This window comes from Octopus bimaculoides, chromosome 1, assembly GCF_046866305.1.
Source record: "Octopus bimaculoides isolate indiv1 chromosome 1, ASM4686630v1, whole genome shotgun sequence".
Taxonomy (NCBI): domain Eukaryota; kingdom Metazoa; phylum Mollusca; class Cephalopoda; order Octopoda; family Octopodidae; genus Octopus; species Octopus bimaculoides.
This window is the reverse complement of record NC_142928.1, coordinates 110,907,599-110,925,098: the sequence shown is the minus strand read 5'-3', so window position 1 is coordinate 110,925,098 and position 17,500 is coordinate 110,907,599. Positions and strand designations below refer to the sequence as shown.

At 34.7% G+C, this 17,500-nt stretch overlaps 1 protein-coding gene across 1 annotated transcript in view; it reads left to right on the top strand.

Moving 5' to 3' along the window:
* The first annotated feature begins 1,739 nt into the window (after positions 1-1,739).
* The window catches only part of LOC106881422 (nucleoporin NUP188), a 475,282-nt gene continuing 459,521 nt past the window's right edge, over positions 1,740-17,500 (top strand). The window contains exon 1 of the mRNA XM_014931808.3: positions 1,740-1,782. Within this exon, the coding sequence (XP_014787294.3) occupies positions 1,766-1,782 (17 nt within the window). The 5' untranslated portion in view covers positions 1,740-1,765. The remainder of the gene's footprint in view (positions 1,783-17,500) is intronic.

Sequence of the window (17,500 nt, the reverse complement as noted above, 5' to 3'; positions counted from 1 at the left end):
AGGTACAAACGGAATAAGCATTTATAAAAACAACAGTTCATATTGCCTTTGCTACAAAGGCAAAGAGGAAATAAGATGAATGAAGGCAAAAGGGGGTGTACAACACCACTTACCTAATCTACTCCGAGCTGTATCCAGTCTAGAGATTTCCGATATTAAATGTAAGTATCCTAATGCTGCGACCAAACCGAGGAATACAAAAATCACCACCTGCCTGCCTTGCATACCCCTGAACAGCCTAAGTAGCATTACAACAAAATCCACATTATTAAAAATCTTCTCATCAAAATGCAGGTGCTGTAGCCGTGCTATTCGATTTAGCTGCGGCTGTTGGGCAAGTTGGTCAACTCTTGTTGTTCGGCTGTCAATGATGACTGTAAAGTAGGAGACGATGTCGATTTAATTTGAATCGTTATCTTAACAGCTGTGTAGTTAGTAATAGTAGTTGCAATCTTATTAGTAGGTAAGTCTAATAACTGTATTCAACGGTTCCATACATAAAACTCCTTCGGATATCCAATTATTAGTGGATTTGCTCTCCTTCGTCGCTTGTCTCATGTAAAAAAAATAAATAAAGGCAACAAAACGCGGTCGACACAATTAAAATGCTAATTACTAACCGCAGTTTGATACGTTTTCCTCTTGTTCTCTTAAATGCGAGTTTTTCCTCAATCTTTTCACAGCCGCATAAATTTTATAGTTGACAAAGCAGTTTTAATAACAGACAATCGAACTTGTAATATTTGCCATTTTTTAACTTCGGCTTTCACAATAAATTATAATCGAAAATTGATAAGTATATACTTTGGAGATATGTTAAAATATTTTCCCGATGGATGGAATGCAGTGAACGATAGACATGCAATTTTAACTGTAACAATTGTTAACGTTCTATTTATTTAGAAATGATTATCAATCGGATGAATTAATTCCAAAGGCATTGAATAACACGAGTAAGTTCCAGTAAAGAAACCACGATCAGGTTAATCCATCAAGAATATAGAATATTATTAGTTTTCACGATTGAAAACACATTTTCAATAATGACCACATCTGTAATTTTTTCTTTTTTCTTTTACAAATGATAAATGAAGATTATGTGTGTGCGTGTGTGATGTTTTGTTATGTTGATTAAAAACCGTAAGAAAACAACTGTTTATCAACTTATTTTTTATAATACCACAATTTTTTCAAAAATTATATTCTTCAATAATTCAATTACTTTCTAAAATTCTAAATATATCGAATCCAAGGGCTTAAATAAAATCGGTATTATCGCAATTGATATATTCCTACATGCATACTGTCATTTGTTTTCAATATGTATCGCACTTTTCGCTTAATGTGCAGTACTGTGTTCCTTCGTCAAAAGTAGCTACGACTGCGTGCTGATTTTCTAAATCGCGATTACACAAAACACTTTCCACATGATTTCTGTATTTCTGCTTAACAGCGTCGAGTGCGGTGTCAGCGCTGTCACTGTCAGCAATTGATGGAGTCAGTCACATTATACGTAGAGAATTCGCATTTAATGTAAATTTACTTTGAAAAGAAAAATAAATATTACTTTTTGTAGAAAAATTCATATTTTATTTTTAAAATAAACATACATTACAAGTGATATACTTTTAGCCATCTGGAAAATATAAAAACAACATTTTTACGAGACTGTGGTACGTTCATATAATAACCAATGCCAACATTACTGTAGGAATGTAGCTTTACTTAAAATAGATTTCAAAACGAGGTTGTATATATATGAAAGATGGCGGGATCAGTGCGGTAAGTTAAGTAAAAATCTTTTAAGACATAACTGCTTAAAACAAGCATGACATAATTCCAGGAACGGCAATATTTGGATTTTATATTGTTTCTTTACTATTAAAAAAAAAAAAGACTTTTGTTCTGAAAACTATTTGATCCACATCAAATATAATTATTTTAATTCTAATACATTCTTCTAATTAAGACGGCGAGCTGCTGAACCGTCGGACAAAATGCTTAGCGGCATATCGTCCGTCTTTCCGTTCTGAGTTCATCTTCCGCCGAGGTCACCTTTGCCTTTCATCCTTTCGGGATCGATAAAACAAGTACCACATGAGCACTGGAGGCGATGTAATCGACTTAGCCCTCTGGCCTTGTACCAAAATTTGAAACCAATTTTGCTATTAAATCCTCGATTTTTTATAATTGTTTACTTAGCAAGAAATGTGAGTTTATATATATATATATATACATATATATATAATATGTGTGTGTGTGTCTACGTATTTATCTATGGGAAACACGTTGATTCTCCGAAATGTCAAAATTAATCGGTAGAATACATGTTTTTATAAAATTCAAAAATCCTAAACCCAAGTTTAACAGTCTTGTACCCCAAACGAATCTAGTGTCCCCTATAAACATTTTGAGACACCTCAAAACGGATTTATTGTAGTTAATTGGGAAGTAGATGAGTTAGCACAGCCCGGTGCTCTCCACATCAATTCGTCATCTGATACTTTAGTGAAACCGTATGTTTACGAAGTCAAAAGTTTTCTTTACAGCGATGCAGCATGCTTCCCCTCCACTCCCAACGATATCTCAAAAACCACATGTTAAAAAATATAATTTACCGACAAATATCGAAATTATGGTACCTCAATATTTTATTTCGTTCATCTACTAATGCAGTTGCTTTCACTTCCACGAACCACCGCAAACGGTGATGACCCAGACGGGGTATCTGTGTATAGCTCAGTGGCAAAGAGTGAGTCTATCAGACCTCTTATCATCCACTCCTGGACAATCTCACTGGCTTCATCTGAGGAAAGCCATCGACACCAACGTAATACGAGATGGTGCAATGAGGGCTCCTTGGGTGGAAACTTGACATTGTCTTAAGCCTTATCAGGATCTACTTCAAGAGTTTTGTGATGCTTACAGCCCCACCTCCTTCTCGGTGTAGCTCGTTGTGGAAACTGAACTTCGATGTCTTAAATTTCGTTAGCACAACTTGATCTACTGGCTGCTCTCACATTATAAAAAAGACCATGGTAGAGACGGACTATATGTAATCTGAACCTTTCCCCCTCTTAATTTGTTTGAAAAATTTCAATTACCCACGAAGCAGGCTATTTACATGCTAGAAATAACAGCCAAATCTCACAAAACTAGTGTTAGGGTTAGGTTTAGGGTCAGGGTTACGGTCAGGGTTAGGGTTTGAGTTAGGGTTAGGTTTACCCTGTGGATCTATATAAAAACGGGGGGGGGGGGGGAGCCTAAAACGTGGGATTCCGTAAAAAAAATAATAATAATAAGTGGGGAAAGGTTCAGATTACATATAGTCCATCTGGACCAAGACCATTTAAGTTCATTGATTTGCTTAGTATAATTGTTTGAAATATTTCATTTGGAATTCTGTTTTTCTACTGTAGGGCAAAAAAAGTGCTTGTAGTCATCTAAACTTTATTTGAAAATTAAAGCACAAGTATATTAATTAATTTTAGCGTAGACAATGAAAGGTCCTTAGATTTTCAATAATGTACAAGTATAGGTTTCAATTTCATATCACCAGGAGAATCTACTACCACAATAAGTGTCAGACAATTTTTGGAATCTTTAAAACTAAAATAAACATCTTAGAAGCATGCACTTCCCAAAAATGTTGTACACTTCCAACTTAAAACAATCACTTTCTTCAACCCATCAAGATTATTAGTTGCAGCCTCTGCAGTTTCGTTGGTCATGTGTTGTGAAAACTAGATGTCTCGTGAACCTTCCAAAGCAGCCTCTGCTAACCAGAAGATGCTTTACAGTTGTAGCTTTCTCTATCTGCAAATCACTATACCAAATTTTTACATTTTACTTGAATGACCATGCAATACAGATGAGTTTTCACCTGCTTCTAACCATTGTAAAACACCAAGTTGAACCTCCGATAATCCCTTTCTGACTCCATTTTGCACCATTGCCATCATTTCTACTTGATACTCTTTTCCCTTTCACCCAATCATCTTGAATAAAGGTAATGAAATATGCTGTATATGTTTGTAGTTAAATCTAAGAGCACCAAATAATGAAGCAGTAGAATCCAAGTAAAACTGATGTTTTATGTCAGCAAAAAAAAAAAAGGCATTTCTCTTATTTTGTTGCAGGAAAGGAAATGAGAAATTGAAGATAGTAGAATTGTGATTTCAAAATATAGGAGTTGTATGATGTGGAAAAAATTATAGTATGATTAAAGATTCAGGATAAAAATGTTGAAAATAATGAAAACCAAGATCAGTTGAATTGTTTCACACAAACAAGATTGGGTAGAGGAGGGAGCAAGTAGTTAATCATAAGAATGTTGAGATCAGTGAAAAAAAAAACAGAGGAAAGATGAATGAGTAGGTGTTGATAAAATTGAAGACAGCAATGAAAATAAAAAGGTTATCAGTAAAAATAAATGAATTTAAAGTATTGGCTTGGTGGGCTATAAGCAACAAAAACGGAAAATGGAGTTAGAAAAGTGATAAGAGAAGCAGCTGGGCATATTAAAGTATTACACCAACTATATATCATTTCTAAACAACATAATTTTTTTATATGAATATACAGTTTGTGATTTTAGTTTTCAAAATTGTTAATGTTTACCCAAGTTTCCATATGGGCAAAATTATGGGTTATATCTTGATATTGGTGGTCATGCATTATACTTTTCATTTGTGCTAAGCTATAAGCAGTTTCCATTGCATGCTGGATACTTGTGTGTATATATCAGATGTAGTGTACAAGAAAGAAGACTGTTGGTTTGGACATATGAGACATGGATGAGGACAGCTGTATAAAGAAGTGCCACTCACTTAATGATGAAGAGGGAGATCCAGGAACATGCTGGTCTCAGGACCTTGAGTTTCATGTAAATGATAAAGGACCAAGATGACTAGTGTTATGCAGTTTCCAAGAAGACCTGGCCATCTCTGAAACTGAAATTCTGGAAGCACAATATATATGTGTGTGTGTGTGTATTTGCACAACTGGATCACTCATCCAGTTTCCTCTTCAAGTCATCCCTATCATCTCTCTAGCACCGAGCCCTCTATCATCTAACTGCAGTGTTCTGCTGCTATAATTATATGTAAACAGAAATGCACGAGATGTGTTGATGTGTGCTGCCTCCAAGAAGTAAGGTGGAGAGGAGGTTCCGCTAGGTTCCTCACAGGCAAAGAACACAGGAACAAGATTTTCTGGACAGGGAACACAGACAGGGTCACTGGCATGGGTATACTTCTTGCAGAGAAATGGATGGATAAGGTAATCGAGGTAGTCAGAGTATGTGACAGAATACTTAAGATTAGATTAGTGCTTCATCATGGATTAGCAACCATTATCTCGGCCTATGCCCCTCAGACGGGGCTACCCGATGGACAGAAAGACCGATTTTATGAGATCCTCTTGCAGACTACCTCGTTGATGAATAACAGGGACCTTCTCTTTGTGGCTGGTGACTTCAATGGATATGTTGGACAACATACAGGAGGCTTCTGTGGCGTACATGGAGGCTATCGTTTTGGTTCCCGCAATGAGGAGTCAACCAGGCTGCTGGAGTTCTCTGATGCAAATGACCTTATGGTTTGCAATACCAACTTCTGGAAACATGCCAGTCACCTTGTCACCTAACATTCTGGCAGACACACTAGCCAAATTGACTACATCCTCGCCAGAAAAAGGGAAAGATGGCTGCTTATAAATGCCAAAACCTTCCCAGGTGAAGAATGTACCCCACAACATAGACTAGCAGTTAGTGACTTCAGGATCAGAGCTAAGTGGTTGCCCAGAAGACGACCAGCATGGAGGAGAAGGGTCTGGAAGTTTAAAGATCCTGTGAATGGACAGAGATTTAGAGACATATTACTCGAAGCCTTCGACGAAATAGACGACGATATAGCTTCACACGATGTAGAAGACAACTGGAGGTTTCTATGGGACAACCTGCTGAGGGCCACTGACAAGATCTGTGGATGGTGCAAAGTCCCCTCTCGACCCAAAATAACGTGGTGGTGGAGCAATGTCGTTGACAGGGCTATTAGACAAAAGAAACAGGCTTGGAAGGACTGGAAGAACGGTGGTAGCAGGGAATTGTATCAGACTACCAGAAGGGAAGTTAGGAGAGAGGTTTATTTAGCCAGAGGGAAAGCAGATAAGAAAAAATTTGCCAATGTTCTGTGCCGTGAGGACCAAAGACTTGAGGTATTTCGTTTTGCAAGACAGTGTGTGAGAGAGAATCATGATGTCGTAGGAGAGAAATGTGTCCACATGGATGATGGTTCACTTGCACTAAATGAGGCTGCAATGAAAGAGGTTTGGAGACGTCACTATGAAAGGTTGCTCAATAAAGAAAATGAATGGGAGAGAGTCTGCCGAATGTCGACCCAACAGAGGCATCAGCTATCCGAGTTGACAGTACCTTGGTAGATAAAGCAATTAAGAGTATGAAGACAGGGAAATCCTCCGGCCCATCAGGAATCACTGCAGAGATGCTTAAAATATCTGGCATTGTCGGCTATAGCCTAGTCACCTGTATAGTTAACCAGGTGATACACGAAGTAGTCATACCCAATGACTGGTGTAGCAGCACCATAGTCAACTGCTACACCAGATGACGCTTTAGATACAAATAATTACAGCGGTATCAAGTTGTTGGATCAGGTAATGAAAGTCATGGAGAGGGTCATAGCCCAACTAATTAGAAAGAGAGTTTGTTTAGACAAGATGCAGTTTGGGCTCGTGCCAGGGAAAACACCACTGATGCTACATTTCTGGTAAGACAGCTGCAGGAGAAATACCTAGTCAGAGATAAACCTCTGTACCTGGCTTAAGTTGACATGGAGAAAGCCTTTGACAGGGTCCCCCGATTCCTTATCTGGTGGTCAATGAGGAAACTAGGGATAGATGAATGGTTAGTGAGAGCTGTGCAAGCCATGTACAGGGACACTGATACACTTGCCTTCTCTGATACCACTTACCTTTTCCATTATTTGAAACCATTTCACTTTATTTCGACCCTTCATTGTTAATGCTCTCCCTCTCCAACCACATCCTGTAGTGATCACCTTTTGTACCACAGAATTATCTCTCCTTCACCACTATACATTTCTCACTCTCCTATTCTTCTCACAGTTCTCTAACCTACCCAACCACACATCATTTGTCTTTCTTTCATCCTTCCCCTGTCTCATAGTATTATTAGTATTCTGCTGCTATTCAACTTTTTTTTGTCAGTCATCACCTACTCTCCCTTAATCATGTAACATTGATACCCCGACCTCTTATCCAATATTCACTATATCCACCCTTTGACTAACCCATTTCAACAGCTTTTTTTCCCTTACCTTCCCTCCAACATATATTCATCATTTATCAACACATACTTGATTTATTTTATTCATTGCCTCACTCAGGGGTACAGGGGTGAATGCAGTTGGAGAAAGATTGGAAGGAGTAGGTGGTGACTGGCTGTACAGAAGTGTGTAGAGCAATTGAATAATGATAATAATACAGTAGACAGGAGAAGGAAGAAAGAAAGAGATAGCATGACGGTGGGTAGGTTGCAAGAATGTGAGTGGAGAGAACAATACAGTATGTTGAGAGATGAGAGACGTATGGTGATATGGCAAGTGAACAGGAAGTGGTTCAGTGAAGAGGGAGAAGGAGAAATAATTTGTTAGCAAAGATGGGTGATCAATGTAAAATTTGAGTGGAGTGCACCAATGTTAAGAATGAAGAATAGATTTCAATTGAAGTGGTTTTTGACAGGTATCATAAAAAATAAAATATCTAGTTCTACTTCTATATAATTACAACATCAGAATACTGTAGTTAGGCAAGTGATGGAGAAATCAGTGACAAGAGAAATGAGGGGAAGGAGGAGAAGTTGAGGAAATTAGACAAAGGATCCAATTGTGTATAAAGATAATATACTTCCAGAACCTCAATTTTGCCAAAATAGGCAGGTCTTTTCAAGCACTGTATATCACCAGTCATCCAGGATCTTTGTCATCTCTTCCATGAGATTTGTAGTTCTGAGATCAGTCCTCAATATTTCATCCCATATTTTCCTAGGTCTTCCTCTTCCACAAGTTCTATTCAGAAATTTTGTTGTTGAATTGTTTATAACTAGTTGAACTTCAAATATCGTATTGTACCCTCTGACTACATTAATTACTTCATGTAACCATTTCTCAGCTAACTATGTGCCTACACCATCCCCTCCATTGCCATATGAGGGAATTTAGTAGGTGGAAACTGCATTAAGCCAGATGCACATTGTCCAACCTTTTATATTCTATCATAATGTAAATTTTGTGGCTCTCTTAACATTAATGAAACAGGCCAACATCTTGCTAATCACTTTTGGGAGCGCACTTGAAGCATACTACTACATATACCAGGTCAACCTGTTGCCACCTATTTCAATACTATAAGCCATTCCATCACTCACTTATCAGTGTGTGGCATCTCCACACACCATGGATCCATGTTCTCAAGGAAATGGAGAGAACAGCATTTCAGATTTAAATGAACATTTTAGGTTCTATTGCACTGCACCATGGTTAAGTGTTCTTGAAGTTTTGTGAGTGAGGTAGACAGAAAACTGCAGAAGCCTGTCAGATATATACATGCACACACACACACACACACACACACATATATATATATATATATATATATAAATAAACAGTAAGGTAAAAAATTGGATATTAATTAATATCAATTTAATACCAGGGAACTAGCACATTGAAAGAATCAGGAGATTCAGAAAAATTATCTTCTTCTAGCACATTAACAGTCCACCTAGTGGTCTCCTTTATATATATATATATACACATGTGTATGTATTGACAAATTGGTTCATTAAACAAAACTTGTATGTCTGTTTACAACTTTCACATGAATGAAATAGGTACTGGTTGAAAGCAGTGTTCAAGAATGGCCATAATAACAAAAAAATATGTGTGTGTTTATACACACGTGTATGTATATATCAATGAATATCGATATACATAGGTATACATTTACACAGACAAATATGTATGTGGGTACATACATGTATAGATGCAAATGTGGCTGTGTATGTATTTTTGTGTTAAGTCCTGCTGTGGGCAGGTGTCTTTTAGTGTGGCCTCTGGCTGATCAATGCCTTATGAGTAGAATTACATGGAAACTGTAGGAAACCTATCATGTGTTTATCTTCCTTTTGTTCTGACATTGTTTGCACACAACATAGAAAAGGGTGTTTTTCTTGTAAAAACATATTTTGCTGAGTAAGCTATTTGTTAGTTGTTCTAGGGGAAACAGTACCTCAGTGTCAACAACCTTGACTAATGATGTGAGGGGTGTAGAAAATCTGCTTTCACTATGTTTTTTTCTGACTTGTAGTAGCATGGAGAAGTAGACATTAAAACAGTGATAATGATACACACACACACCTAAATCATTAAAACAATAACACAGTGTTTTTTGGTTCATTGGAAATATAAACCAAGCCTTTTTAACAGACATGCATTTTACCCTAACCCTGAAAAACAAACTGTATCTCTTCTCTCTCCCCTCTCTCTCTGTTCAGTTTCTCATCTTGTATGGCCTTCATTAGAAACTGAATACCCATCTTTTGTCTCTCAAAAGATGAATAATTTGTACCTATTTGCCTTATAGAGAAAGTTGAACTGGATTATCCCATTTGCATAAAGGTGCATGCGCTAACAATGTAGTTTAATAGTGCACCATGCTGTCTTTTTGGATAAGTTGAAATGTAAGGAATTCTTTTTTAATTCTAGATATAGTACTCATGTACATAGGGAAAATTTCTTTTGCTGTCTTAATGGAAGGGTTGGCTATCTCTTCAAATTCAAGCTATCAAGTTGTCTTTGAAGAATGTATTTCTTCTGCTTTGAAATATGCATACACAAATAAAACAACAGAGCAGTAGTTGAAGTACATGACTCTTTCCACTTAGTTGAAAATAGATAAGATTCCTACTTATTTAATTGAAGATTAACTTGCATAAAAAAAATATCCTTGTAAATATCTAAAATTTAAGAATAACCTATTGTTAATAGTATTTGAAAAATGTATGAAATTTCAAATAAAATTCAGTCAGTGTAGAAGACATTTTGGACCCTATTGAAATAATGTTTACCTTTTGTTAAACCATAAATATACATTTTTAGAAAGGCATCTATTACATTTCTGCTTTGTTAATCAGGAAAAAGAATTATTTTAAAGTCTTGTAAGTAGAAATATTAAAAAATGTAGTTATTTTCTAAAAATTGTTCTAATGAAAAATAAGATTATATATAAGAAGCAATGTTTGATGCTAAGTACTTTTTTCTATTGAAACTAGAAGCACCATATACCATTCAGCATATTTATTTTCTTTCATTACTCCAAAAATCTTTGTACATTTCAAATAATTTATAATGGAATAAAGTGAGGGAAATATTAATTTCAAATTTAGGCTTCTTTCAATTCCTGTCTATCAAATCTACTCATAAGGCTTTGGTTGACCCAGGGTTATAACAGAAGACATTATGCTTGCCTTGATGTTCTTCCTAGCTTCAGTATTTTTAATCAAATATCAGGATACTGATGTTGAAAGTTTCTGTTGTGGCCTTTTCTGCATATTGAGAATGGACACAAAATAGTGTTTATAAGCATTGTTAAACAGAGTTTTTCTCACTAGTGGGGTGGTAGCTTCACAATTTACAAATAAGTGTTTATTTTTTTCTTTTCTTTTCTTTTTAAAAATCACATTGTAGAATTTTGCATAAATGCATTTTGAAGGTGGAAAAAACTGTGCAGAACTGTTTTAATATTGCAGAAATACACAATCTAAAAGCTTAACTGAGTTCCATTATATTTGTAGTTTTGATTCCTTGGGCTGTGGCAGTACTTGCTCTTATATTGTCTTTCAAATTTTACTCATGTGAGTCTTTGGTACATCAAAGATATTTTTATTTTTATTTTGTTATCACCTGTACCTTTGTTTTGTTATTTGAGCATTGTTCAGTATTTACCTCTCGGCAGTAGTGGCAGTCTTGATTGATTAAAGTTATACTTGCTACGTTGGTACTTCATTATTTGTTATCCATGTGTATGGTAGTCCTGCCTGTGTAATTTCTTTTAAGCATTATGTTGCGTTGTCATACCAGTAAATGCACAATCTCTGCATATACATATATAGTCCTTTGTTTTAATTGATGTAAGACACGTGACTATGCCATACTAAAGAGGCTTAATAATATTTATTTCTTTATTGCCCACATGGGGCTAAACATAGAGGGGACAAACAAGGACAGACAAAGGGATTAAGTCAGGGCTCAATAAAATAATAGCAGATACACAACATGGTTAACACTATATGAAATTCAAATCTAACTGAACTATGTACTATGTATTTAGCTTTGATACAGAACTTTTCATGAAGACAGTTATAGCTTTATTAAGTAATAGGTTAACTCAATAGCAATACCTTTTCTTTAACTCGTTTCTTTTATACACATATATACTTTAACCCGTTTCTTTTTCTCATTTATGCGAAGATGAAGAGCAAATGCATAGATAACTCTGATAACTCTAAACCAATATTTAACTGGACCTTTTTTTTCTTATTATTTATAATATCTTTCTAATCCTACTTGAGTAGACTTTGCCTGTCATCTTGCTGAGATCAATAAAATTAATTACCAATCAGGACTGAGTTTGATATGATTGACTGTACCTTGCCTGTCACATCTGAAACTTTGTATCTATATTAGAAATCATCATTTCCAATGTTTATTGACTGTTGGTGAGCATTTGCAAGCTAAGACAGCAATGCAGTTCAAGTTTTTGATTGAAACCATTGTTATAGTACTGAGTTAACACAAATAAATGAACTTCAAATCCCACCAAAGTTGACTTTAACTTTCATTACTCAGGGTTTAATAAAATAATAGCTGAAGTACATGTAGTCAACACTAACCAGTTGTACCCTTCCCCTTTAGATATTCAGTCTTCTGCTACCATGAAAAATATTGTTACTGTTATTACAACGATTCCTGCTATAAAGATACTTGTTGATTATGTTAGCTGATGCATGTTTGTCTCTTTGATAGATTTTAAGATCTTAGAAAAGTATTCTGGCAGAAAAAGATGACAGTCTTTTGTAACTCTCTTCCAGCTTCTTTCCATACCATTTTTAACTCAGATTTCCTACTAATCTATATCATGTCTTCTGTTATATTGATTGTCTGCTATTTTAACTACATTCATATATGCTAGATGACATACCTTTATCTACTTCATCACACATTTAACAACGTATTAACATGGTGGGTTTTGTCATTTTTTGTTGACAACTTATTCAAATTGCTTGTTCTTTTGCAGCCATAATAAGGTTTTCTTTTATGTTCTTTGCTCTTTAATATTCCATCTATCAGCCAAGCCTATAATTCTTTTTCACTAAAGGTTTTTGGTTTGCTTGACAAGTTGCTAGTTTTCCATCTCCCTGGTTTCCTTGTTCATGATTTTTTTTTTCTGCAGTACATATTCCCCGTTTGATCTTTCTGGATACACTACAATTCTCTCTCTCTCTCTCTCTCTCTCATAATTATATGTCCAATTTCACTTCTATCATGTTAAATAGCCCTCTGTTTTTGTCTTCTTTTCTTGAAGATATATCTTCAGTTATACTTCGTAAAGCGAGCCTTTCTTTACTGGCATATTGTAATTTAAGCACTTGTGTAATTTACGCAGGTCATTTTCAGGATAAAATTTGTTTAAAAAAACTACTCATGTAAAATTCACACCCCAAAGTTTTCAGAATTGCCGATATGGCCAAGGGGAAAAGGTTTTCAATTTAGTTGTATTTAGCATAATTTCACTTATGATTAGATTTTATTAAATTTTCATTAAATAGAAATAGTTTCTGTTTAACAGTTATCACATTAAAAGTTATTAAATTACAAAGTATTTGTGTTGTTTATAATAAACTTTATTTTACATTTCTTGGAGATTATGTCCAATCTTTAGCATACTGCTGTATGTCTTCTCAAATCATGATCACAGGAAAAGTTGTTGATAAGAATTATCAACAAAAACATAGCTAATAAATATGCACAGATGTTGCAAATTAGATTTAATTACCAATAAACATCAGCTTGGATGACACTTCACTCAACCAACAGAGGAAGGTGACTGATCAAACTGATTATGTAAACAGAATTCTGATTGATCGAAAGCATCTTCTTGACTCAAGTTCTGATTTTCCGCCTATTTTTTCGGAACCTTTGATACAGAGTATTGAAATTTTAATCTCTTTCACACTTATAAAATGTCAAGCAAACTTAAAAATTTGTCATTACCATTATTGTCAGTATGGGCAGAACTTATGAATCGTTTACTGCAAAGGAGAGATTAGATATTGTTGAATATGCATTTGAACATTGGCAACAGAGCTGCCAGAAGGCATTTTAATGTTACTGAAGCCAAAGTTTGAAATTGGTGTCAACAGTATGACAAACTGTACCTTGTAATAAACAAACAAAAATAAAACCATACAATCAAGATTATTCATATCATTACATTTTTTTCAATCAAGAATATCCATATCGCTATGTATATCAGTGGTGCTCCATCGCAATAGGTAGAAACTCCAAGCAATGTAAAATATGGCCCAGACCATTATTACCAGCATGAATGCCCTTCTTCAAAAAGTAGTTAACCATTTAATGGTTTTAGTAAATTTATACAGAAAAAGTAAGCATTATACTGTTTAGCATAAATAAAAGTCAACTTCATTATATTTAAGCCCTTATTTTTTCTGTAAAAACTTATTCTGACATTAAGTGAATCAACTTCTGGTGTGTCTTTTTCAACAAAAGAAATTTCTAAAAAAATTCTGGAAATGATCTACTCATGTAATTTACGCACCCCTAAAGTTTATTTTTATTTTTTTGAAAAAAAAAAATGCATAAACTACATGGGTTTTTACGGTATTCTTAATTATTTCAACTTAATTTTTTTGTTCATTGAAGGAAGACTGTTGAATATTTAAATTAAATAATTACATTGACCAGATGTCAATTCACCTAAATGTTGTACTTTCTATTTAGTTTTATTAAATTTCTATTTAATTAGTATTTATTTGTTTCATATCACCATGCTCCTCAGTATTCCTAAATATTTATGCAAGCCTTCCTTTGTGTAATTTGTCTTGATATAAGGAAAATTGGTTTCTTTAGATTTCATTTTTTAAACTCTCTTTTTTAATACAGACATTACACACTAATCAATATCTGTTGAAAATTCTCATAGATTTAGGGACCTTAATTTTAAAAAATTGTTTATCTTAATGCACATACAAGCAAGCAGTACATATATATACACATACACATATTATTCCACTTACCGTTGTATGTTTATTTCATAGTACTTTGTAGGGGTGTCTTTGCTACAGCATTGTGAAATTAAGAACATGATGACATGTATTTATAACCCATATATAATTGGTTTAACTGAAATATTTTATTATATATTTGCTTCTATATAAAGACATTGATAGTACATCTATAAGTATAACCATTGGCACATTTCAGGAAAAAAAAAAGAGGAGCAGTTCTCAAATCTGTGTGAGAGTATTTTTCACTGTTTCCAGTTCAGTAAGCTAAATTGATGTAACTCCTTGATTGATTTTGTATGCCATTTAGTCACTTTGTATTACTAAGTCAATTATTAACACATAAAGCTTTTATATCAGTGGTTCTCAACCTTTTTGTTGCCTTGAACCACTTTTATTTAAAAGAATTTCCCCACAGAGCACAGATTTTTTTAAAGTTTTGTCTATTCAAAAAAGTTTGAACTCAGCTCATGAAATTCACCCCCAATGTGTTTTTATGGACTCTTAGGGGTTTGTTGATTCTTAGCAGGAAGCACTGTAGTGTTGCTTGATCTACAAGAAATAGCAACCAAATTCTCATATTCTACCTTACTGTTTTTACAAAATGGGACACATTGAATAATGTATTCTGAGTGTACTATATGCCTTTGATAATAGATCTCAGAGCTGACTTTCAGTTAAATAACAACTGCAATAGATGAGCAATAATTAATAAGAGTTTTTTTCCAGCCTTCAGCAGTTTTCTTTAAATCCATTATAAACTTTAAATTGTTCTGTAATTCAGTATTTTTATGAATTGGAGTTGACTAAGGTAAATATGAGAATGCATGGTAACTCCAAAGCCAATAGTAGTATTTCAATTAACCACCGAGTCATAGTAATTGGTTGGCTTCTTAGCTTTTATTAACTCTTTCTCTTACTGTCTACTGGTTTCAATTTGCTGAGGTAACAAATCAAGACATTGTGAATCTTTTAACCCTTGTCATTCCAACTTGTTTGAGACCTCAACTTGCTCTACAGTACAAACTTCCTGTTTTAAACTGATCTTAATTAAAACCTTCTATTAAAATTTCATGTTAATTTATGTTCTACAAGCCAGCTTAATAATGACAAATCTATTTTTTAAAATCATTATTGTAAAAATTATTTGTAACAGTGTATTCCAACTGAAATACAGCGATAAAAGGGTTAAACTCTTACAGTTGAATGCTCTTCCCAGCATCCACTACAACTTTTAAGAGGAAATAAATAACATTTTTTTAGAAACTAGGTTGATTGTGCAAATCTATAATCAGAAGTACTCCAACTATGGCCATCTTGAACTTTGTTTTCTAAACATAATGTACTCATACTATATTATTTAATGTGTTCTAATTTTTCGTTAAATACAATTATGTTTGGTATTGTATCTGTACATGTTAATCCAGCACATTAACAATTCAACCAAAGCACTGTATCTCTAAATTTTCAGAATCTGTGGCAATGAAGCTGGCTGTTTTTTTAAAGTTAATGTGATTTTGCATCATTAATAATTGGTAACTCATGGAAACTTGGTCCAGTGTAATTAATTATCTTAAAATTAGTTATCATTGAAGTTAAATGGAAAAATAACTTTCTCATTGTCTCCAATACTAACTGAATTCACTTCTCTTTAGAACATTTACCGTTTAAATTCATTAAACATCATGGGAATTGAATACTTGAAATGTTTAATTAACTGATGTTAAAATACTTGGTTATTATTGAAAGTGTTACTTGTTTGTTGTTGTTGGTTTGTTATTTCTTTATTGCCCACAAGGGGCTAAACATAGAGGGGACAAACAAGGACAGGCAAACATTAAGTCGATTACATCGACCCCAGTGCTTAACAGGTACTTAATTTATCGACCCCGAAAGGATGAAAGGCAGTCGACCTTGGTGGAATTTGAACTCAGAACGTAGCAGCAGACGAAATACCACTAAGCATTTCTCCCATCGTGCTAACATTTCTGCTAGCTCACCACTAAGTCTGTTGCCTGTGCAGAATCCGGTGCCCCCATTGGTATATCAAAATAGTCCCTAGTATCCTTCTTAGCCCACAATTTATTATTATATCTAATCACCGATTTCCTAGCCGGTTTAACTACATTCACTTCATCATGAGTCATTCCTACCTTCTTCATTGCGTGTATTAGGGCCTTATTAAGTATCTCATTAATAGAAGAGTAATAATTATCTATATCTATTTGAATGAATTTATATCTATTTTTATCTTTGATATTATTAAACCATTTTAAAGTATCATCAGTACTAGTACCCTGAAATCATCATTATACTCATTGCCAACCCTCACCTTACATGTAGCATCCCTGTATATGGATTGTACAGCTCTCACTAACCTGCATTGATCACCAGATAAGGGATTGGGGGACCTATCAAAGGCTTTCTCCATGTCAACAAAAGTCAAGTACAGAGTTTATCTTTGGCTAAGTACTTCTGCAGCTGCCTTATCAGAAATATAGTATAGTAGTGCTTCTCCCTGGCACAAAACAAGCTGCATTTCATCTAGATTAACTCTTTCCCTAATTAGTTGGGCTATGACCCTCTCTGTGACTTTTGTCACCTGATCCAACAATTTGATACTGCTGTAGTTATTTCTATCTAAGTTGTCACCTTTACCTTTGTAGCAGTTGACTATGGTGTTCCTACATTAGTCATTGGGTACGACTCCTTCATGTACCACTTTATTTACTATGCAGGTGACTAGACCATAACCCACAGCACCAGATATTTTAAGCAACTCAGCGGTTATTCTTCGTGGACCAGGGGCTTTCCTTGTCTTCATATCCTTCATGGCTTTGTCTGTAAGACTGCTGTCTATTTGGATTGCTGGACCCTCTGTTGAATCAACATTAGGCAAACTCTCCTTCTCCCATGAGTTTTTTACATTTAGTAGCCTTTCATAGTGGCACTTCCAAGCCTCTCTTTTTGCAGAGTCACTAACTGCAAGTGAATCATCATCCATGTGAACACACTTCTCTCCCACAACATTACAATTTTCCCTGTCCCACTGTCTTGCAAACCAAAATACTTAAGCTGCTGGTCTTCATGCTGCAG